The sequence below is a fragment of the Perca fluviatilis genome, chromosome 11 (genome assembly GCF_010015445.1).
Source record: "Perca fluviatilis chromosome 11, GENO_Pfluv_1.0, whole genome shotgun sequence".
NCBI lineage: Eukaryota > Metazoa > Chordata > Actinopteri > Perciformes > Percidae > Perca > Perca fluviatilis.
Window position 1 is genome coordinate 24,013,278 of NC_053122.1, and position 23,230 is coordinate 24,036,507.

Sequence of the window (23,230 nt, forward strand, 5' to 3'; positions counted from 1 at the left end):
AACATTTTCTGATTCTACCTTCTGTGAGGATTTCTAGGATCATTGTATATTGTAGGCTATATGGAATATCTTGTATATATGGAATGCATCCAAGAATATTTTTTATATTTTTGTTTCCAATTAAAAATCTCTACTTTACTGCATGTAACGAATTGGAATTATTTTTATGTAAATGAAACCTGAGACCTGGGTTGCATTGAGTCGATGGCCTGCTGCGACTGAATTAAACTGATAACTTAAACATTTCATTTTTTATGACCTTGACTATTCAGTGTGGATTGGTGACATCATGGCTGATAACCAGTCCCCTTAATGAGATCAGTCGATTTGGAGAATCTATAAAACCAACCAGAAAATCCCCAGGGACATGTTTCAGACAGACTTGTGGCAAAACTCTGCTCAGCAACTTAATAAGTCCTTTATTTGCAATGTTCCGTGACCTCATCTGTCTAGTTTCCGATGCAAAAGAAGCAATAATTTCTTAAATAAAGAAAGCAAAAAAAAAAAAATATTTACAAAATTCCAATACAACTAATAATCAATGGATTATCTAAAGCAGCTCTCTGCATCTGGACAACTGCTGTTTCTGTTGGATACACTGCAATTACATCAGCAATTTCTCGTTTCTGAAAAATAAACTGAAAAACATTTTGTTTGTTTTTAATTATATATTTACAGAATGCTCCTGAAATAAGTTTCCACTTACAGTAGAAAAGGCTTTCAGATCATTTCTGTGTTGTTTTAACTGTATATATTTTCATCAAGTCAATTTTCTGTAGATTTCAAGTTTTAACGGTGATTGGGTTATTAAGTGTCCTCTACGAGAGCTCAGGTTTAGGTATAGAAGAGGTAAAGATGAAGAGTCAGTGTGGTTTACTACTGGGGATGGGAGAGGATGGCTTAGAGGAAGCATTAAGACCACCCCCTAGTAGTCAAAGGTCAACAACAGTCCATGTTTCTGTCCTCTAAGTTCATCATGGGAAACAGGAAGAGAAAATACACAACCTTTGCATTAAAAACTCCATTCATCAAATTAAGATTAGTTCATTAACATTTGTCTATCCAAGTTTCGTCCACTGTATCATTAATAGAAACACACTTCAGTCATGCTGCACACGCCAGTAAGGGACAAAGACAGAGCCGAGTTTGGATTGAACACACAATATGGCATGACGATACCCACGTTTTAGGGAACCCACTACACCACACACGCCTCGCGGTTCATCCTGCAGATCAGATAGGATGTTAGGCATTAGAATTATCTAGAACCATAAAAAAAGCAGCCTGTTGGTTTGCATTATTGTGAGAAAAAGAGTTTCGTAGTCATGTGGGATACTTCACACCTCGTTAACAAGCAATCCTGCTGAATCAGTTTTCAAGTTTATTTGATGAGGACACTTGCTGTGACAAGCAGGTGGGGGAAATAATGAGGAAGCGAGAGAGGAAGGGTAGAGAGAAATGATTGTTTTCTGAGTCCATCCCTCAAAGAAAAGAAAAAAAATAATAAAGATTTATCCTCATTGAGGATTGATTTGAGTCTGCCTCTCTGGCAATATTGTCCGTGACTCTCTGCAAAGCCCCCACCCTGCCAGAGGGGGGCGGCAGCTTTCAGTTCAGTCTTTTATTCCTTGTCAGACTCCTCCTCGGCCTCGCGGAGCCAGGTGAAGAAAGCGGTGACTGATTTCAAGGCCACACCTTTGCCTGTTTGCTCCGCAGGGTCTTTGCTGGTTTCCCATTTGTAGAAGGCATCCTCTTTAATAACGTCCTCATCGTACAAGGCGTCGAAGAACATGCGCAGCAGGTCTGCAGAGACAGGATACAAAAAGGTCAATAAAGTCCTTTTTTTTTTTTAAATACTTATTTCCCTCTCTCTGATGTCACTTTCCCACCTACTAATCTGAACTTAATATAGGAATGAGCACAAACCACCATAAACACTAGTAGTTTACTCTATAGTGAGGCGTAAAGGGAGATTTCACATATGAATCATGATTTTGTGTCATCGGGCCCGGTGTTGAGGCAGTTTTATGCTTCTGCGTCGAATCAACGGCGTACCCCCATAGACCCCTACGCGTCTACGCCGGACACTACGCCGTAGCCTCACGTGCACCTCTCGAAAAATGTAAGTGCACCGCGCAGCGACAAAAATCAAGGATAGACATCACTTTTCCTGCTACAGATTTCTCACCGTGGTCAGAAAGCACAGGGGAGACACTTTGTTTCTCTCACTATGACTCTAGAGTCGGTACTCGCTCCAAAGCTAATCGCAGTCACTCTCTCACCACACCCCTACACACACACACACACCCCTACACACACACACACACACCACACACACACACACACACACACACACACACACACACACACACACACACACACACACACACACACACACACACACACACACACACACACACACACACACACACACACACACGCACACACGCTCTGCGTGGAGCCTCCGTAGAACCATAAAACAGCCTTTACATCTATCAATCTGTCTCAAGCTATGGCCTCAATAATGGCCATATTTGCATTTAATTAACATTAATACGAATATTACTCACTCGCTGGCTGCTCCATGTGCACCATCAGAGCCTGGAGGGCGTAGAGGGCCTGCAGCTCCTTCTGTTCATCAGACAGGTATCTCTGCAGCAGACTGGCCCTCTGACCGATCTGCCGTGCGTCCACCCTGTACGGGTTGTCACCTGAAACAAGAAGAAAAACTCATTAATATGCCATGAAAGTGTTTACTCTGAAAAGGGTTGCAAAATCAATCACACATTGTGATTTGCGTTTCTACAATTAATCATCACTGATCATCGATATCTCAGTAATACGGAAACATTTTCAACATAGAGAATTACTGCCGCCGCTGTGAGATGAAAAAGACGAACAGACAAAGAGAAAGGACAATTTTAGCCCAAAACAGACAGCCCTTACATCTACATGCTGCATTAGATATACTTACATATGATTGCAGACTGACACACGGATGTCATCAACGCTCGTACGAACTGGTTGGAAGCAGTTTGCTGCTCGTCCAAGTTAGCCTGGGGAAAAAAAAAAACAAAAAAAAAACACAAAACTGTTACACAGAGGAAACAAATGACTCCTACAACTTTTAAAACCCAAATGGGATATTCAAGTCTGAAGTCAAACCTGAGCTCCATCACAAGAACATTTCACCCACCTCCACCCAGTCTCTGATGCGCTGGTTGTTGGCCTTGTCCTGGAGGAGTCGGTCCAGCTGTTTGCTGAGCTCCTCTCCAGTGAGGACCTTCTTCTCATCCACGCCCTTTGACTCCATCTCCTCTCCTGTGGTGAACTCCACTTTCTAAATTACATAAAGAAAATTGAAGATTCTCTTGTAAGTGATTAACTTTTAATTATTTTGCTTTTAATTCTTTAAATTTTTCTTAGATGTGAACGACCAAAACACAACACAGGACATGAGGGGTATGTAGGTATTGGCATTAGGTGTGCATTTGTGTCAATTTGCTGCAATTAAATATATCTTTATTTCTATATGATAAATAATCAAGACATATATTGGCACATTATGTTTTCTATGAGATTGTATGAACTTCTTTCATTATAGAGTGTGCCTTCTCTGTATGAGAGCTTACAATCTCTGTTATTTCCCTGTGCCTCCACCAAACTACATTGAAAAATGAATTTAAAAAAAAGAAATCAGTTTCTATGCGTTTCACTGTCTTGTACTACTGTAGCCTACAGACCTGATCGGTGACAAACTTGTTGACGTCTTCATCCTCGGGCAAGAAATCACTCCAATTGAGCCCACCCTCAGTCCACATGGCCCCGACCTTCTTAGGGGTCTGATGGGGAGAAGAAGAAGAAAAAAAAACATTAAATCCAGTGAGTCTAAACTGTCAAACGGCACAAAGTATTAAGATTTTGTTAATGTACAACAAGGTGTAATGAAACAATATCAAAGGTTGCACTCAATATAGACAGAAGGAATGGGGTTTTTGGGATTTATGTAGGACGTACCATTTCTTTGCAGAGCAACTTGAGGATCTGTACCAGAAGCACGCCAGCCTGCCCCAGAGGCACGAGAGGCTTTGAGATCTCCCTGAAGACGCAACACACATACATTGAGTTATTCATTCTATTTGCTTTGAACTAAATTATTATTCAGTCGTTTTATTTATTGCCATAATCAGTAAAATCACAGCTATACTTGAGGTAAAAAACAAAAGTAAGTTGATTGTTGTGAAAAGGAAAAGTGAAGAAAGGGAATGATAAACATGAGAGCAACTACAGACACCTCAAAATATTTGTGAGAAGCTGACAAAGGTGTCCCAGTTGTCCAACGGACTCAGATTTTGACGTTTTTGAACTGCATGTGTACAATCTGTATTATTGTGACGCATGTTTAGGGCCAGAGCACTGCCAAACACCCTACAAATGTTGCCGTTTCTGACAAATCTCAATCCACAGGAACTAGGCTTGCTAAAGAATTATTTATTATGTTTGCTGACTTCCAGCACTGTAGCTCACCTGAAGAGCTGTCCCATAGGGATGCCTCCATCATGGAGCATGGGGGTAATGAGTTCAGCCAGGTAGAGCCAGATGTGAGGTATATCTATGGCCGTGTCTTCCGCAGCCTCCAGGGTCTCTTCTAGCCTACGGTCCCAAAAAGCACAAAGCACTCAATCTCACTTTAACACACTTTAACCTTCGTTGCATAAATCAGTCCATCAAGAGTAAATAAGGATGCACTTTACAGACATCGGAAACACAGTGTGGCGTTTTTCTTGTTAAAGCTCACCCTTTGTAGTACTGCGCTGTGGGCAATAAATCTGCCTTTACAAGTTGGTGCAGCAACAGGCCCATGTGTGCTCTAGCAATGGTGCTGCGCTCAAGCGTCGACTCCACGCCGTTCCGCACAAACACATAGAGCAGTGAGGCACTGTTGAGTTCCGTCACACACTGCAACGCCTCCTACAGCAGCAGCAGAAGACACAAGATGTTGGCCATCAAAGTGGTTTCATATTCCAAGCATTTGCTGTTAAAGCCGAATAATATGCATACATTTAAGGAAATGCACTTTTTTTTGCATGCAAGTTTACATGGCGTCATGTTTGTACCTTCAAGTCATTAATGTGGAGGTATTCTTCTATAATGGCGTTCGACTTCTTCTCCAACTCCTCTTCACTCAAGGCAGGTTTTGGGAGAGAAGGAGGTGGCGTGGGGGCGCTCTCACGCTTAACTGCAGAGAAAAATTAGTTTAATATTATTCCAATCTCTGTGTGTCCACAGCTTTTCCTTCAGGACATTTTTCTACCATTATATCCATTTCAAATCTTAACTTTTGCCGAGTGGGTTTTTTTTTTACCTGGGAGATCTTTGCTTGGGGCCCTGTCCTGGCTTCCTCTGTCTCTGCTTCCTCGGTCCCTGCTTCCTCTATCCCGACTTCCTCGGTCCCTGCTTCCTCTGTCCCTATTGTCGGTCATGCTGGCCACGCGGCGCACCGGCTCAGTCGAGGCCCGGAGGTCTCCGGCCCTCCCGCCGCGCTCCTGAGACTCTCTGCTGAAGCTTCTCTTGGTGATTTGGTTCCGGGTGCTCCTGTCGTCCCGACCCTCCCGACCCTCGCTGCGATCGAATCGGTCAAACCGATCCCTGTCGCGATCACCCCTGTCTCTGTCGCCACCACGCTCGCGGCTTGAGCTTGACCTAAAAGGTTGTAAGTGAAACAAGAAGGTCCACATTTATCATAATGTGCCATCAAATCTGATCTGATATTAAACTGGTTGCTATCAGGTCGAATGCGTCTAAAAGAAAATAAAAAAATAAAAAACGTACAGGCCATTTATTCAGTGAAGGAGGTAAAGAAAACAATAGGAGCAAAGAACGAGAACAAGACATTTCACTTGGTGAGAAAATATCCGCAGCTGCTAAATACCTCTGAGGAGCTCTGCGATCAGAGTCAGTTGAAGACAACAACGAACCAGACTGTTGCAGGGCTGAGAAGCGGTTGAGGGTGCTGGTAGCTGGACGACCAGAATCTTAAAGTGGAAAAGGATAGATTAACACTCCAACCACTAAAACGTCTTAAAACCTTTTTAAACCTTTTTAAAGTCTTTCTGAAGAGTAGGTTATACCCGGCTCTCCGCTTGCTGGTTTGGCTCCAGTTCCTCCGCTGCTGCCTTTGCCCCAGCTACCCCACATGCCTTTCCCCCCTGGAGCCAACAGTTGATTGTTGAAGTCCAGAGAACCAGGCTGACGGGGAACACAAAAGTAACAATTACAAACAAGTTACATAAACATTTACGCAAGTCCTAAATCATCAGGTCAGTAGTCAGACAGTAAATTTAGTGACAACTTCTGCGTTAGACTTGGACGTTACCTTTGTGATCTTGCTAAGGCGAGTGGTGTCGATGGGTCTGTTCTTGGAAATGGGTACCGTGTTCCATCCCTCATCCTGAGGCTGGCTAGTCCGGCCACCTCCTGGTGTGTGAGAGCCACGGCCCCCCATGTTCCCTCCCATCCTGCCGCCTCCTCTTTCTCCTCCTCCCTCTTTCTTGGACAGGAGCTGCTGCTGAACTTTGATCTGTTCCCTGTGCTCCTCCATCTCTGCCTCCTTGTGGATCTGGTCGATTGTTTTAGGTCCCTGGTCTCCTCTACGAGGCACCCACCCACTCTGTAGACCAAAGATGAAAGATAAGTTATAAAAATGGTGTGTAACTGTTCCAACACCTGCTGGTTCCTATGCGACTCCTAATCCCTGTGGAATACCTCACACACAGTTTAAAACCATTCTGCTCATTCAGGAATACTTCCTGGCATTAGTCACCTCCATAAATGCTTATTTTCGGTTCCGGTTATGGATGAAGTAATATGTACCTTTCTGAGGTCCAAGACGTCTTGCAGCATGAAGCGGATTCTGGATGAGGTCTTTCTCTCTTTGATGATCTTGTCCATCTGGTTGAAATACTGATCCATACGAGGCTAACAGGGACACAGAAAAAAACCCCGGCTTTTATGAATCACAGCTACAAAACAACAACCTCATTATGAATAAAGAATTGAGACTGATTTATATGTAGAGAACTGTCTCCTCAGTTCCTCAATCCCATCACTAATAATCAGTGGCCCAGACACGTGGCACAAAAATAAAAGTCATCACCGGAGACGGTTGAATGTGTAAATACTTAGGTCTTCTAGGGGTGTCCCCGACTAAGAATTTACATAGCCGAATGGGAGTGGTTAAATCTTGCCTGTAGTCGACAGATATTGCAATCAGGTTTTGTTTTGTTTTTAATTTAAAACAATATATTTAGTGCTCTGCTTGTATTTTAAAATAGGCTATACACTATATCATGATTTATTGGGAGAAAGCAAGCAATTCTATGTAAAATCTGACATTCAACACCTCCGTATTGACCGAATGGAACGATCCGTTGTTTCATGACCATATTTTCCACCGCTGCGACATTTCAACTGTCCTTTGATCAAATCATCGAGTAGCCGACAATTCGGGGTCACCCCTATTGTGTTCATGCTTTATTTACCTTGGCCTTCTCAAAGTCCAGGTCTTTGCCAATTGTGGAGAACAGCCTGCAGAGACACTCCAGAGACTCTTCATCATGATTCTTCAGTAGTTTCACTACGCAGTCGTGCATGATGGCCTCTGTCAGCATCTTCAGCTTGAAGAGCTCGCCAATGAACTTTATGTTACCCATTGAACGGCGGCGAGCCTTGTCTTTGAAATCCTGCAGCTCCACCTTCAAGCGCTCACACTCCTCTCCCTGAGGGCAGATACAAGTAGGAGTTTGTGCTTAGTGCTGGGGTAATATGATCAGTTTAGTCAAAGTAAACAACAAAACCTGTGGTGGTTTGCGACAGTGCGAGTAAAGGATCACATTTCTTACTTCTTTGGCAGCCTCTATTTCTTTTTGCTTTTTCTCAAAGATTTCATCATCATCCTGGTCCTTCTCAAACTCTTTCTGGCAGCGGTTGAGCAGCAGTTTGCGGAAGTTCACAAAGAGTCCTGGCTTGTCGGGGATGGGGACTTTCAACTGAAGGAGGAAAACAGAGTACAGTTAAACATTTTTAATGAATATAAATCATCTCACATAATTATATGGCCTGAAACGTGATTATAAAAGCTAAAATGAACAGTGATTAAAGTGTCCTTTATTATGAACATTCAGTGGCCCAGACACGTGGCACACAACACAAGTCATCATTGGAGCAAATTATAAATTAATAATAAATAAAATTACACGACTTACCCCCAAAAGGCAGCGGCACATGTTGGCATAGGCCACAGAGAAGTTGGGCTCTGAGATGGCCTTCTCAAAGATGAGGTCAATGGTTCCCTTCAGCCTCTCCTCTGTGTCTATCGTCAGCTCTGTCACTTGTTTCATCAGCTCCTGGAACTTCTGAGGGGTCAGCTTGTTGAGGATACTGCGCAGACGCTTGAACAGCTCTCGAGTCTTGGCCTGTTCGGGATCGTCATCTTCGACTTCCTCCGCGGCGCGGGTTCGAGTGGACTTCTTTACCGTGGGCTTCCAGGCCTTCTCAGCCTTGTTGAGCTGCACGTCGTCACCGAGGGACATGCTGCTGATTATTTTCCTGGGTTCTTTCCTCTGACCCTGCTGGGAGCGACGTGGCCCAGGTGGCTAAAAGGAGGGGAAGGGATGCATTTTAGAAAAGAAACCATGATACAAAAATAAAAACATAAAAATATGGTTAAAAATCACCAAAGAAAGAGAAGAGACAAAGTCACTGTTGCGTGCTGTGGAGTTTGTGTCTGCTCTCTCTTGTGTCTCTCCAGGTACCTGCCAGCCTTGCAGCTGCAGTAAGGGATTGAGTGTAGCTTATTTCAATAAGTAATCAGGGCTGGGAGTATGAAGGAGCTGGAGAGAGCTAAGGACAGTTCCAGTGGGCTGTTACACCAACGTCCGTGTGTGTACTTTATACGTTAATACATTGCTTGTTTGTCCATATACTTTAATTTCCCGGGTTCTTTTCCCCCAGGTTATCTTTATTAATTTTATTGTTACTTCAGTCATCCACTGGGCTATTCAGGTAACATTCACTCACCGGGCCTCTTGGTCCTCCCACCGATCTGCTCCCAAGGTTACCCAAATACGAAGGCGTAAAATCAGGACCCACGTTTATCATTCGAGCTGGGTCAGCAGGCCGCATTGGAGTCTTGTTTGCCTGAAGTTAGAGTAAACGGAAAAACAACCTTAGAGTCCATACAAAACACTGACAAGATGGACGTCAAGGTTCCCAATTCTCTATAATAATAATAATCACCATGATATATTCAAAATATAATCATGCTAAGGTGGTCAAAAGTTAAGTAAAATACTTTTTGTTTTTAAAACTTCCATGCAGCTTCTATTTCAATATCCCCTTATTTGTCATTAATGTCACACATGAAAGACATTCCACAGGAGAATTATGTAAAACATCCTCTACCTTGTCCAGGACCACATCACTGATGGTAGGCAGGCCATCGGGTTTGTGCATACTGGCGCTGATAAATTGGAAGCCCAGGAGGAACTCCCTGTCGTACCGCTTCTTGTCTTCTGGGTCTATCGGCTTCCATTTTTCTAAAAGATGTATGAGAAATGTAATGTTATATATATTTGATTATTATAATATCTATATCTATCTATCTAAAAAATTCCCCCCACTACACACGAAATACTTCTAAATTTCTTCTAATATTTCTAGAGAAATCTAGTCGAGTCAACCTACCTTCTTTGTACTGGTATTTCTGCTCAGTTGGCTCAGATGTGACTTTAGGTTCTGCATTTTGCTTGTCTTCTTTCTCCTCCCAGGTCTCATCTACAACCTCAGCTGGAGGTTCAGGTGGAGCAACAGGGACAGGGTCGGCCTGCGTGGACGAGGGTTCAGGAGCAGGCTTGGCTTTTTGCTCCTGCGGCAACAAAAAAAACACGGAGATTAAAGTATTATGATAACCCAGTTAGTCACAGAATGCAGTGTTGTAAAACTAAACATCCTCAAAAATATTATTGATACAGCTGAAACGGCTGAGACACTTGATGACCTTGCGTTAACTTCTATCTTTCTTGTTTTCATCTGGCCCGATACTAACCTCTGTGAAGGCATCCAGGAGGTCTCCAATTGCCTCTTTCTTGTTGAACTCCTTCATGTTCTTCCTCTTCTTTGGCACAGACGTTGCAGCTTCAAGAAAATGACAAGTGTTGACATTAACATTGAGCACAACACATGCGGCAATCACAAACGCGAGCCAGATTTAACTCCACACTACCTTGCATAGTAGATTCCTCTGTAGGGCAGCTAACCGAGGCAGGAGGGGCATCCTCACTTTTCTCTTTCCTTTCTTCCCCTTTCATCTTCACCTCCACCTCCTCCACCACCTCCACCTCCTCCTCCACCTCCTCCACCTCCTCCTCCTCCTGGGCAGGCATTGCCGTTTTAGCCACAGGTGTGGATTCCTGAGATTGAGAAGCATCAGGCTTGTCAAGGAGTGTAGTGTCTGAAAATGCCACATCCTCAGACAGTTCCTCAGTGTCCTGAGGAAGGCCGTTGGAGAGAAGAGGCTCTGCTGCTTCAGCCGGTGTGGGTTCGGGTTTAGGGGTGGGGCTCTGGGTGGCGTTCTGGGTTTGTGGAGCAGAAGGTTCCTGTGCAGAGGGTGGAGGCGTAGAGACTTTAGTTTCTGTCTTTGTAGCCGTTTCTTCTTTTGCCTCGTCAACAGGGGTAACTGTCGCAGGAACCTCAACTGCAGGCTCAAATTTAGCACTGGCCACCTGCTCCTTATTTTCCAATTTCTGCAATTCCTCTGCTTTCTTTTCTTCCTTTTCTGGTACCTTCTCAGCTGGAGGTGGGGCAGCCTGTGGTTCTTCCATTTTGACAGGCGCCTCTTGTGCCGCTAATGATGCAGAAGGGCCAACAGGAGCGTCTACGGTGTCACCAACTTTAGTATCAACTTTATTTTCTGCCTCAGGAGGAACTGTAGTAGTAAATGCTGCTGCTGCAGGGAGGGAAGGGGGAGACTGCAGGTCCTTTATCAATGGGGGTGGCACCTCTGCAGCGGCTGTAGGAGCTACAGATTGTACGGCTAACTCAGCCGGCGGTGTCATCTGGTTGTCCGTTTCCCGTTTCGCCTCCACCACAGGCTCTGTATTTGCTATGGCAAGAGGTGGTGGGGTTTCAGCACTAGCAGGGGGCTCAGTGTTTTCATCTGGGCAGTGAAACATGAAATAATCACAATAAGGAAAATCTGGAATACAGCCATCTTGCATTTTTTATGTAAACCAAGACAAGAAAATGTACTCACCTCTTCTCGTCACTGTAGTGGCAGGCTGTGTGACTTCACCATTGGTCTGTGCAGGACTTCCATCTGCTGTGGAGGCCTACAGTCACAAAAAAAGTAGTAAGTGTTTTTAGGCTCTGATGATTGCAATGGAAATACACAAAAGACGTGTTGATTAAGCTCTATGGTCTTCTTTAAGACTGTAGTGTGTCCTGTGTAGTGTATTGCATTTTATAGTGTAGTAATAGTATTTCAAATGTTTTGACCAACCCAGCTGTCAACTCAATGTACTTAAGTTGAAAAGTAACTAGCCTGAAAATATAACCACAGCTCAAAACATCAGTGTTGTGCATTTGCTTTGGCTTTGTATCGTTTGTTCTGTGAAACTCTGTGCAATATTTGTACTGTGCTGATAATAAGATGTTAGCACAGAGATGTGTAAACATGCAATCCCCTATGAAAAGGAAAAAAGTGGAGAGCTGGTGTGTAAAGAAAATGTATTTTCTTCAACATTTTAGAGTACAGTAATGATCTGCTCAAGCTGTAGTTTTTTTTATTTTTTTTTATTTTTTTAAATCACTTATGTTCTTATGTGCAATTACATCGTAAGACATTAAACTGTAAATACATTAAAAAAAAAAAAATACTATATTATAAAATAAGCCAATTGACCAGTGTAGACAAAATAAGTTGGATTCTTTTTTTTCTTTTTTTTAAACACAGTTTCACAGACAGAACGGTCTACCTTCACTTTATTTTCCACCCACACACACACACCCACACACACACACACACTACCTTAAGCCAGCACAGAATAGCTGAAAACAATTTAGATTTCTAAAATAAGAAAAACTAAATCCTAATCACAGATTAAAATGTGTCATTATTTTTCAAGACTTACAATCAAAGAATCAGTTCTGTCTTTAACCATGAACACAACCATGCTTACTTCAGATCAGAGTTTAAATGAGTCAATAAAAACTGGTCTTCCCAAAATGCTTCTTACCTGTGGAGGAGTCGGTGTGGTGGTGGACCTTCCACCTGACATGATCTCCTCTGTGATATCACGCCCGCCCTGGTTGGGGTCTCGTATCCTTATCTATAAGCAGACAGGGTCAATATTGGTTAGGTTTCCACAAAACATGTATCCTGTTTAGAACATAAAAATACAGACTGTATGTAACGATGCTGTCACTACTGATCTACAGCTGTCTCCCATCATGATAAATTCTATTGTTATTTTAAGGTAAAAGGGAAAGTTCCACATTGAACAGACAATACACTTTCTGTCCATTCAATTTTTTTTTTTGACCTCAGACAAGAGGCGCGCTGCCCTTTTGTTGTGACACACTACCGGTTTGCGTTCCCTCTTTGGTGGCCCTTGTGACTGTGCGGGTGGTTGCTGAGGAGGCGGGGCTTGTTGCTGTTGCTGGGCGGGGTTGATCATGACCGGTGCCGGCTGGACAGACTGAGAGTACTGCGGTTGAGCTGGATAGTATGCTCCTGCTGTAACAGTAAAATTAAACAAAAAACAAAACAAAAAAAGCATTAATGAAAAGAAAACAATACTCGCGCGAAAGACGAAGCTTCACACTAAAATAAAAAGTCCAGCTGGGAGTCTCAAGATTTTTATCCTGTAGTTATGACCAAACATGAAAACCCTGCAAGGCTGTTTGTGGGTGTGGACCCTATTCATATAAAGACCTTAGCACAAAATAAAAAAAACACATCTTGCAATAACAGAGTGGAGATTCCTGTAGGAACACAAAAACAATAATTCACACAGAGCCTATATGAGGTGTGTAGGTCAAGATCAAAGCAAAATATAAACTTGTGCATACAGTATTATACATATAGGCTAATATGCAGGCTGGTTAATGTGTTTTGCAATCAGTTTTAGAAATAAAGTCACTAAGAGGGTCAAAAAATGTGCTGAATCTAGCAACACTGTGTGTGGCTGTGACAATAGTCGGTTACTGTCCATCTGTGCCTCTGTGCGCTCAAAGTAAACCATAACACATCATTTCTAGCCATTACTGTGCTACTGTGGGTTGCACTAAAATAAAGAAAGACCACAGATGTTACAGATAGCCTGTGTGAATGTTAAAGTTATTCAATCTCAAAAACACTAGTATGAAATTAATCATTGCATGGATGCATCGCGAGTGACCGACCATAATCGATTACTGCCTACTGATGTTACTTGTTGATTTTCCAGTCACTTTTTTTGTTTTTGCCTGTTGTCTGCCGTGTTTAGACTCCGCTACATTCAGGAAGTGTCTTTTTTAAGAGCAGATACAATAAAAAGGGGAGATCGAATCGATTTGAAAACGTTGACAGGATACAATCGAATCGTGAGACCAGTGAAGATTCACACTAGGACTGTACTCGATTGAAAAAATTCTTAGTCGACTAACATTCATTCAATTGTATCGACTAATCGATTAGTTGATTTAATCGAAAGACCTGTAAATCTGAGTTTCTCCACAAAGAGTCATGCAAAAGCACCACTTTAATTCTTCTGTTTACCAGAGATGTGCTCGTACGTTTCTTGGAAATAAGTCATTCAGCATGAAAAAAAAAGCATAAAACCTGACTAATCAACTAAAGAAATCTAAGTTGACTAAGACCAAAACGACCGATTAGTCGACTAATCGACTAAGAGGGAGCAGCCCTAATTCACACCCCTGGTTATGACAGGCTTTTGAAATAATACCCTTCACATTCACTCTGTGAAGGTCGGACAGAATAGCATGTTAAAATTCCTGTGCAGTAAATGAACACAGCCAACATTACTTGCAAGCTTACAATTATAAATCACTTGCAATCCATGATTTCTTTCTTTCTTTCTTTCTTTCTTTCTTATCACATGAAATGCATAATTTAATAAAAATCTGAAGCATAGGACTTTATTAAAAGTGGAATTTTGGCCCAGCTAGCAAGAAATTTGCAGCCAAGCGGCACGCTGCAGGCAGACTTTTTAGCTCACCATCAGCCCTGAGTAGGCGGACTGCTCGTCCTCAGCAGTAAATTAGGGTGAGCTTGATTTCAAGGGCGAGTGCTTTTTTGCTCCTTCGCCAAAGTTGAAGGATATTGTTAGAGCAACTGATAACAGCCCAGCCAGTATGTGTGGTTTTGTTAAACAGTTTAGAATCTTTTAGATTATAACCTTTACGTAAGTGGCAACTATATTGTTCACTCCTATCTACAACCTGATTTTAACCTATACTGCACGGACAGTGTGTATGAATGAAGGTGTACTTTCTTGTGGTATCATCATCATCATCATCATCATTGAGAAAAACAAAAATACCAAATGCCATTATTTATTTTGATAAGGCTTCCCTATTTTAATCAAAAATACTTGTAGTGGAATGATTTTTTTTTTTTTTTAAATGTACATTATTGGTCAAGTTTGGGGTCATTTAGGAATTTCCATTATACTACGTTATAGACAGAATACCAGCTGAGATCAGTTGCATTGTTTTTTTTAACCAGGGCAGCAGTTTTCAGATTAGAGATTCGCCAATGTTTTTTCAGTTCCTTTTGAAATGATATCAGATTAGTAAACAGAATGGTTGGATGAATGGTTGCTGATAATGGGCAATGTAGATATTGCATTAAAGATCAGCCACTTCTTTCTACAACAGTCAAGAACCTTTTTGCAATTATGTAAGCACATAATATAATCTCAAAACTGCTGCCCTGATAAAAAATTTTAAAAAATGCAACTGATCTCAGCTGGTATTCTGTCTATAATTTCTAAGTGACCCCAAACTTTTGACCGGTAGTGTATGTGACATTCACTTTGTATCTCACTTGCATATAAAAGTAAACGTGGGTGTTAGCAGCAAAAAAAAAAAAACGCTATCAGCGACAGGAAGTGCCACAGAGATTTTTGCCACTAAAGCCTGCTGACCAACACACAAGCACACACACTACTCACCAGGGTAGCGCTGGGAGGTGAGAGGAGCACCGTGGAGAGAGAGACGGCCGTTCTCTCGCCCGCCCCCTCTCCCCCCACCACCCCGCCTCTCCCTCGCAGCAAGAGAGGGCTCTGAACCAACGCAGCAAACGAGAGGAAGGGAGTGAGGGACGGGAGAGGGAGGAAAGAAGGAGAGAGGGCAGGAAGAGACAGATGCAGAATGAGTTAATGAGAGGATCCAGAGGAAGCAGGGTGTTAAAAAGGTCCCATGAAATGAACGGCTTTAATGTATATATTGCCTTGTGTTCCTGGCTGCATCTTATTCTTATGTCAACAGTTTTATTTATACAAATCATGAATTTCTTTAAGTTCTGTTCACCGTTTCGATGTGAGCCAATATAATCTGAGGTTTTAGTTTTACCCACACAATGCCTCACATTTAAGAAAAAAAAAAGTGCCTTTCAGCAAATTAATATTTGCAGCAGGAACACAAGTCACACAAGAAGTGTGTTTGGGGTGGCATTTTCAGAATAGTTTTTTCAAGTGCAGTGGTTGCGGCAATACTCAAATGTTTGCCTTGCATTTTAGAGGCTTTGTCCTGGATACTTTTGAACATTCAGTCATTAATATTTAAAATTAGATCCATCTTAACATTAAATCCCACCCCAACGGCATGTTTATATGGACAATGCATCCAGCAAAAGAACAAAATTCTTGTCTCAAAGCCATTTCATGGAACCTGTAAGGCAGTGTCCGGTGAGACTGCAGATAGAAAGAACACAGGCCAAAGCAGAATCAAGCCAGACCACATGCAACTGGCGGTTCACCACATACAACAGTGTTTTGACCCAGAAAGACATTCAACACACCAACCAACTAGCCAAGCAAAACCACGACAAACCCAGCGATACCTTATGGGCAAAGAGGTACCCAAATGGATATGGACTAAAACTACATGCTTATACTTTAAATGTGTTAAGTGAGGGGTTCTGTTGTTTGAGATTCCATCCCCCTTAACTGATAATCCTCCATGTTTATAGTTGTGCTTGGTTGTTGTTGGTTTTGGTCAAAAACCCTTACCATAAGCAGGGTATTCAGCAGGGCTAGTTCCCGGATAGAAGCCTGCTGTACCGCTGGTCACAGGATACTGCTGAGTAGGAGGCATATATGGGGCCCGGTACTGCAGAGACAAAATAAAGGGTCAGAGACAACAATAGCCGGAACAATTAAGTTGGGAGAGCGTCAGATCAATCACTGCCATCTCAACAGTAAAAGATGAGACCCTTTTTCTAAAGTCTAATTTATGGTTTTGTGGAGGCTCAACGCAGAGGTTTCGCCATAGTCTGTGTAAGTGGCCTGAAGTTTATACTTGTGCGTTGGTGTGCGTGTCAATCTCTTTAAGAGAATAGCATTGCTGGCATATGGGTTTGTGTGGGGAGTATGTGGTAGAGCGAATGAGAGAGTGACAGGGATTAGCTTCGGAGCGAGTACCGACTCTAGAGTCTTAGTGAGAGAAACAAAGTGTCTCCCCTGTGCTTTCTGACCACGGTTGGAAATCGGTAGCAGGAAAAGTGAACCATCTCCTTGATTTCATGTTTGTAGAGAGGGAGAACACGGAAATGAGTCGGGGGGGAAATACAACGCTACCAAGCCACGGCAGACCTACGTGTACAGTAGTTACGTTTTTTGAGAGGTGCATATCAGGCTACTGCGTAGGGTCCGGCATAGGGTCGGTATCTCCACGTACCTACGTACGTACCCAGGGGGTCGATTTAACACAGAGGCATAAATTGGCCTTATTACCCATTTTTGGTAGATAGAAACTCGCACATTTGTGTAGCTTGTCCAACTCTCTGGTCAGGCTCTTTGAAGCAGACGGAAAGATTTTCTCTGGCAGTTAGCATGTTTCCCATTATGACATTCTGTGACACTGGTACTTCTAGACTGCTTCACAAATGATTCAGTCCTCAATCGGTTTCGTTCTCATGCTCTCAACTTATTTTCACTTTCCAAAAATTTTATTTCTCTGTGGCAGAAAAAGCTAAATGAGCAGTCAGAAACTCCAGTAGTTAAACTGGGTTCCTAAACAGTTTTAGTTTATGCTCACTCTGTAGGAACAGATACTCTCTCCTATTCAAAGAGAACATCTAGTGGTTAGGTCGACCGGTAACATGTGTGTCACTTTAACAAATGGATGATTGCTAATTTGAACCAACCTGTCCAGGGGGGATAAAGTAGCCCTGAGGGGAGCCAGCAAAAGACAGCTGCTGCTGGGAAATCATCATCATCTGTGAGCCGTGCGGGTAGACTTGAGTGGGTCCGACAGGTCGTGGGCCACTACTTGTCTGTACCCTTGGAGCACTGGTGGCCATGGCTGGTCGGTTTTGATAGTAACTCTAGAGAACAGATAAGGGAGAACAAAGAAAGAAGGATGAATAGTGTATCACAAGCAAACCTTTTGCTCTTTGTGTGCATTTAGTGTCTTTACTATGGTAGCCCTAACCTGTGTTAGCACAAGCACACACACACACACACCTCTAACCTCAGCTGGAAGCATTCACAACAACTGCCAATGTGTACAGCAAGTTCAGTTCTTGGGTTACACCGAGTCTAAATTGTACGGAATGGCATGTCGCCCTGCTACACTGAGGTTAGCCAAAGTTAGGAGGGGGGGAGGGACGAAGAGAAAAGAGGTTACCTGTAATGCTCTGTATCCACCCTTCAGCCGCGCAACACATGAGCAGAGAGCAAGAGAGGGAGTGAGATTAAGGTGAAAATGAGGACAAGAGACAACGTGGAAGGTTGAGATTACAAGGTGCAAGAAGGAAGAGTATGAGAGGCAGCAGCAAAATATCTCTCAGCCATGAACAGTAAGCTCAAACAACCACATGCAACTCTGTACAGGTCTGCATAAAAGTAAGATCCCCTGAAGTCCTGCAGGTCCCAGGTTTGAGTGGATTAAAGAATCACTTTAAGGGCTAAAGGTGCATGCGAGCAATGAAACAATGTTAGAATGCTGCAGGTACTAAAATCAATTCACTAAATATTAAACTGTTATAGTGCAGGTGTAAGAATAATGAGTCCTGGGAGAATTCTGCTATTAAAACATTGTGACCCAGCAACAACATTAAAAAAAATATATATATATATATATATATATATATATATATAAATAAAATTAATATACATTTATATTATAAAATATATATATTTTATAAAACTAAAATATATATTTCACAGGGTGTGCATAAGACTGACATGACACCTGTCATGAACATAAAGGAGTCTTTACAAATCTTTCAGACTGTTGTCATTAAGGGTCATTTGGTAAATTATGACACTTTTAATGCAATGTTCACATAGTTTGAGATATCTGGTATGACAACTTGACATTAACAAAGAGAACAACGTCGGTGTTATGATAAACTTGACATTAACCTAACAGGCCTAATTATCAAACTTAAAGAAACTATTTAGCTTTATGTGTTAACATTACATTAAATATGTAATATGTAGTTGGTTTTGACATTGGCTGTCATGAGACCATTATAATTGTGTCATGAATATTTCCCTTGACCTCATGTAATGTAAAACAATTTGGACTTAAAATTGTATTACACTGTCAAATGCTTCTATAACGATGGCATAAATACTATTTGGACTTGTCATAGAGAAGTCCTAAATTGTATAAGATTTAAAAAAAGTAAGTGTGTGCACATCCCACCTTCTGGCAGGTGCAGGACAAATGGAAAATACTGAAGTGAAAGAAGACCCAGCAGGGTCGAAACGTTGCCTTTTGTATTAAATATGGGAGCTTAAAACAAATGGTATAAGGCCAGTTTGACATTATTTACAGAGTTTTGGAGAGATAGCTTTACTTGTTGCTAAAGTAACAGCTAACTGTAGTTAGCTGTCATTAGAAAGTGTACGATGTCAGTCTTATACACACCCATTCAAAGAAAGTCTTACCAAAAAATGGCACAACTTCCTACAGAGAATTATGCATTTCTAGAATGGGATATAAACCTCAATTTAACTGGACCTCCGTTAACTCATCTAATAAACACTACGGCTTTTTCATTTAATTCTCCAACAAGTTAAACTGAAAGTATGTATTACACTAAAGAGACAGTGGGGATGTAAGGAAAAGTGAGGACTGTTAGTACCTGTTGGTGTAAAGTACGGGGACCTGCAGCAAACTGGGAGGACAGCAGAAGAGAGGAAAGAAGTCAAGATTGCGCGCACACACCCACACACACACCCACACCCACACACACACACACCAGAAGAAGCTGTGTCAGAAGTCTTTGTGAAAGAGTAGGAAAGGGAGGGTTCCCATACAAGGCAAAATATCACATACTTAGACACTGATGCAAAAACCTTAGCAGAAGAAAAAAAAAAATGCTGTGAACAATACCTGTCTTGGCTGAGGTGCAGAGTTCATTTGTGGAGGTGGAGGGGTGGCAAAAACAAGAGAAGGGGGCTGTCCAGGACCGTAGGCAGCCTGGAGAGGAGAGGATGGGAGTAAAATAGTTGTTACCAAACTTCAATCTACCAAAACAACTTCCATTCTATAAGATCCGTTTCTCTCACCTGTGTCAATCCAGGGGATGGGGCAGGATTTGGGACAGAAGTGGGTCCCGTTATAGGTTGTGGTGGTTTGTTCATTTCACGTTCTTTTATGGTTCTGCATTAGGGTGGCTGTGTGTTGCCAGCCTTTCTGTGGAAAAGAGGAGGAGCAAGAAATACAAAAAAAAGATGAACAATGAAGAATTAACCAAGTGTTAAAGGTATTTTGAGGAAATCGCTTTCAGCTCAAAGTTGATCTCTACATATGACAATTGCAGTCATACAGGTTAGATATCACTTAACACTGTATGAAGAGAAGACATGAACATTTAGTGGGGCATCATCAAGCCAAGCACTGAGGGTGTGGTCTGTGGTTTCGCCTATGATAACACCACCACCTCCCACAATGTTACTCACTTGCATATTGTCTCATGGCTCATGCATCCAGCCTTATGGACAATTAGTGTTAAAGTCATCTGCGGATTCCTTGCTCAAATCAGATAACAATGGACACATTTGTTTTAACCTCCACCCAAAACTGTCTGTTGCTGAGTAGAAAAGGGGTCATGGCGCTATTTAATCAATTCTAAAAAGGGGACTTTACTGTAAAAAATAAAATAAAAAAAACCTGACCATGACTGAGTTAAACCACAAATAGCTAATATGCATTACTTATAATGTCTTGGAGCTCTACTTCCAATTCATACATGCCTGCCACCAAATCAGTTGGACTGTTCCGTTTTGAGTGAATTTAAGAAAATGGATACCTCAGGTCAAAGTTCGTTTACTGTGTTAACAGTGGCTCCAATGCCCCCTGGTTGTGCTAGCTACATGTGCAAATAGTCCACTCAAATAACGTTAATATCCGTTTCAAAACTGACTGCAGTTTTCTCACGAAGATAAATGATCGTATAGGTGCTGGAATAGCACAGTCATGCTGGATTAATAAAATCTGATGAATACTACTAGCAGACGTGTCATCCACCTGCTGACACAGGAACTACCGTTAGCTGCTAGCTAATGCCATGCTTCTTTTAACAGGGCATCAACGTACAGAGCTACCATATGGTTCTGTTAGCAGAGATGGCTACCAGTCTCATGAACAGTCAGTAAATGTGACAGGTAGTCTAGGAAACGATTCCCATTGTGTCTTATCTAAGTTATAGTGTGAAAGGACATTTTATTGGCCCGCTAACAAGGCAGCATTCCCGGCCGAAGCAGGTTAAATCGTTAGCAATCAACCAGCTAACGTTACGTGTCCCACTATCAGAGGTTTTTGCCTAGTTACGCTACGTGGCTGAACGTAGAGTCCACATTTAACCTTAAAGTACACAGAGCTCAGTGTGATAGTTTGACTGTGCTGATGGACAATATGACTAATCAAAACTCGAGAACAGCAAATAAGCCGGTCCTCGCAATAATGTTGCAACACCGATTAGGTTACAGTTCAGCTAACGCTGGTTATCGGTTTAGCCCTGCCCTACGAAGTGTATTTAATTACAGGCCCAGCGAGCAAATGAGACCATCAACCTGACATTAAACTTGAGCCAATATTGTGCCAACAAGACAAACATCAGGGTTTCAAACTAGCTAACCGTTATAATAGACAAGTTAGCTCTTAAACACAGTGAAACGTCGTTTTTAAACCATGCCCCAGTAGCGTTAGGGCTAACCTTACGAAGCCTCAATGTTAACGGTAACACCAAATGAAGCTTAGCCACGAGAGCAAGGGACCCTGGCTGTCACTTCAGTTAACTACGCAGCTCCAGCTAAATAATGCCTCAAGATTACGTACCTACCTTTTAACCACCTTTAAAACATTCAGATTAATTTGGTTCCATCAGTTTTCGAATTCTGGGAAAGATTCGTAGGATAGCTATCAAAGTGTGAGGACTGACAGCCGGCAGGGCCTCAACCAGCTAACTTTAGCTAGCTAGCTAGCCTGTGTGCCTTTGACAAAAATGAAGCCAAGCTCGGGTGTACTCCAAGCTAGCGATAGCACCATCAATTGGTTTTATTCTTACCAGGAATCAATAGTGAATATGTTGTAAGATGGTAACTCGGGGAATCGGCCTCTGATCAGTCTTCTGTTAATAAAAGTAGTGGTGTTGCAGTTTCCTTGTCCTTTACTCCAAAAGAAAAGTGATGCCCTTCTTGGCTATTGACTTAGCGAGCTAGCTAGCTGACCGGCAGATGGGGGTGAGTGCTACTACTGTCACTTCGGTTTAAATCCCCGGGCGTGCAAAAGTGACAGTGCTCAAAATCAAATAATATAGTACTTAGAGAGTACTATTGACAACTCCGATGGCCCCGAAAAAAGCCTCTGGACCGGAGGTCCATGATCAAGGCGTCGATGGTGACGGATTGCCGGTTAGGTATGTACACAACTGTCGCATCAGTAGGCTCAGAGCGAGGCCATAATGCGATGTTTCTGGTCTATGGAGCCGGTGCGCCTCCAAGTCGCATGGGTAACTTCCGGGAAAATTAAATTTTGATGCCGTTTCCTTGGTCATGTGATACAGGAGCTCAGATCAATTCATCAACCGTCGCCTCACAATAATCTAATCAATCTAATACTATTAGCTGAGACAAACACAATATACTCAAGTCAGGAATTTAAGTACCACTACATAATGTAACAAAGTCTGTAGTTGTACTGGACCTACACAGTAGTCCAATATTGAGTATTACGAATGAATACTACTTGTAGTTCTAACAAACATTAAATAATCAGAATAAGATTTATTGCCAAAGTAAGTTTTTACTTGCATTGACTTTGCCTTGGTGTGTTTGGTGCATACAATACACATTGCTACAGTTAAGAACATAAAATATGGAATAGAAAAATTACAATAAAAGTATGTAAAAGACAACTGTTTTAAGGCTGTACGGTTTTGTGCAGGGTGTGCAAAATATTAATATGAATGTAAAAAAACTCACAGTATAACATAAGTCACAGATAAGTTAACCATCACATATGTCTAGAAAAACTGCAAATACCCACATCTGAGAAACTGGAACAATCCTGTTCCTGGTTTTTACTTACTTACTTAAAATGATTTAAGATGATGAGATTAATTGATTATCAAAAGTTTTTTGACATATTTTATATATACTATTAATACAACTACTACTACTACTACTACTACTACCTACTAATACTATTATTGCTGAAACATAACATCAGCTGAAATGATAAAGGCATTATGGTGTGTCCTGCATTATTACCTGCACAGTCTGCATAATTTGTGGAGGGACACATTTCTAAATCAATTTGAGTTGAAATAGCCTTCATTGCCAAAAACAGGTGGTCAATAATGGCCTTACGTTAATTCTTACCATGGGGCCTCAAAGCGGACTTGTTTGGCCACAAGTTTTGACATTAATGACCCCCCTCTCCCCTCTAATACGATTTATATATGTATTTATTCATTCCTAGTCTGTGGAAA

General features: G+C 41.9%; 1 protein-coding gene and 2 non-coding genes across 7 annotated transcripts; all 3 read right to left on the reverse strand.

The window, feature by feature from the left end:
- Positions 1-399: 399 nt before the first annotated feature.
- Positions 400-22,244, reverse strand: eif4g1a (eukaryotic translation initiation factor 4 gamma, 1a). 5 transcript variants are annotated; one of them, XM_039816989.1, is made up of 32 exons: positions 21,806-22,244; positions 19,806-19,932; positions 19,630-19,716; positions 19,379-19,411; positions 17,911-17,931; positions 17,429-17,608; positions 16,293-16,392; positions 12,642-12,793; positions 12,294-12,386; positions 11,312-11,387; positions 10,283-11,215; positions 10,106-10,194; positions 9,745-9,925; positions 9,463-9,596; positions 9,079-9,198; positions 8,265-8,654; positions 7,902-8,048; positions 7,542-7,778; positions 6,874-6,978; positions 6,377-6,670; positions 6,132-6,249; positions 5,933-6,035; positions 5,366-5,703; positions 5,118-5,239; positions 4,799-4,971; positions 4,528-4,653; positions 4,018-4,099; positions 3,744-3,842; positions 3,197-3,340; positions 2,975-3,056; positions 2,571-2,711; positions 400-1,803 (listed from the first exon to the last, which is right to left on the reverse strand). In XM_039816989.1, the coding sequence occupies exons 2-32, from the start codon at positions 19,878-19,880 to the stop codon at positions 1,622-1,624; spliced, it is 5,157 nt and encodes a 1,718-aa protein (XP_039672923.1). In that variant the 5' UTR covers positions 19,881-19,932; positions 21,806-22,244; the 3' UTR covers positions 400-1,621. The 5 variants fall into 5 exon arrangements, with proteins under 5 accessions (XP_039672923.1, XP_039672921.1, XP_039672922.1 ...); XM_039816987.1 differs by having other exon boundaries at positions 12,600-12,793; XM_039816988.1 differs by lacking the exon at positions 17,911-17,931 and having other exon boundaries at positions 12,600-12,793.
- On the reverse strand, positions 7,085-7,161 carry LOC120569137. Its single transcript, XR_005640840.1, has one exon. It is a non-coding gene; the product is annotated as a small nucleolar RNA SNORD66 (small nucleolar RNA).
- LOC120569138 lies at positions 8,162-8,224 on the reverse strand. The gene has a single exon (XR_005640841.1). It is a non-coding gene; the product is annotated as a small nucleolar RNA SNORD66 (small nucleolar RNA).
- Positions 22,245-23,230: the final 986 nt, after the last annotated feature.

Bases quoted from the DNA above. Each gene is read 5' to 3' on its own strand.
- eif4g1a (XM_039816987.1), bottom strand. From the start codon at position 19,880: ATGAACAAACCACCACAACCTATAACGGGACCCACTTCTGTCCCAAAT. The intron at 12,794-16,292 runs GTAAGGGTTTTT...TTACTGTTACAG, and splicing joins TGCTGAATACCCTGCTTATG to CAGGAGCATACTATCCAGCT. The intron at 5,240-5,365 runs GTAAAAAAAAAA...TTTTCTCTGCAG, and splicing joins CCCAAGCAAAGATCTCCCAG to TTAAGCGTGAGAGCGCCCCC.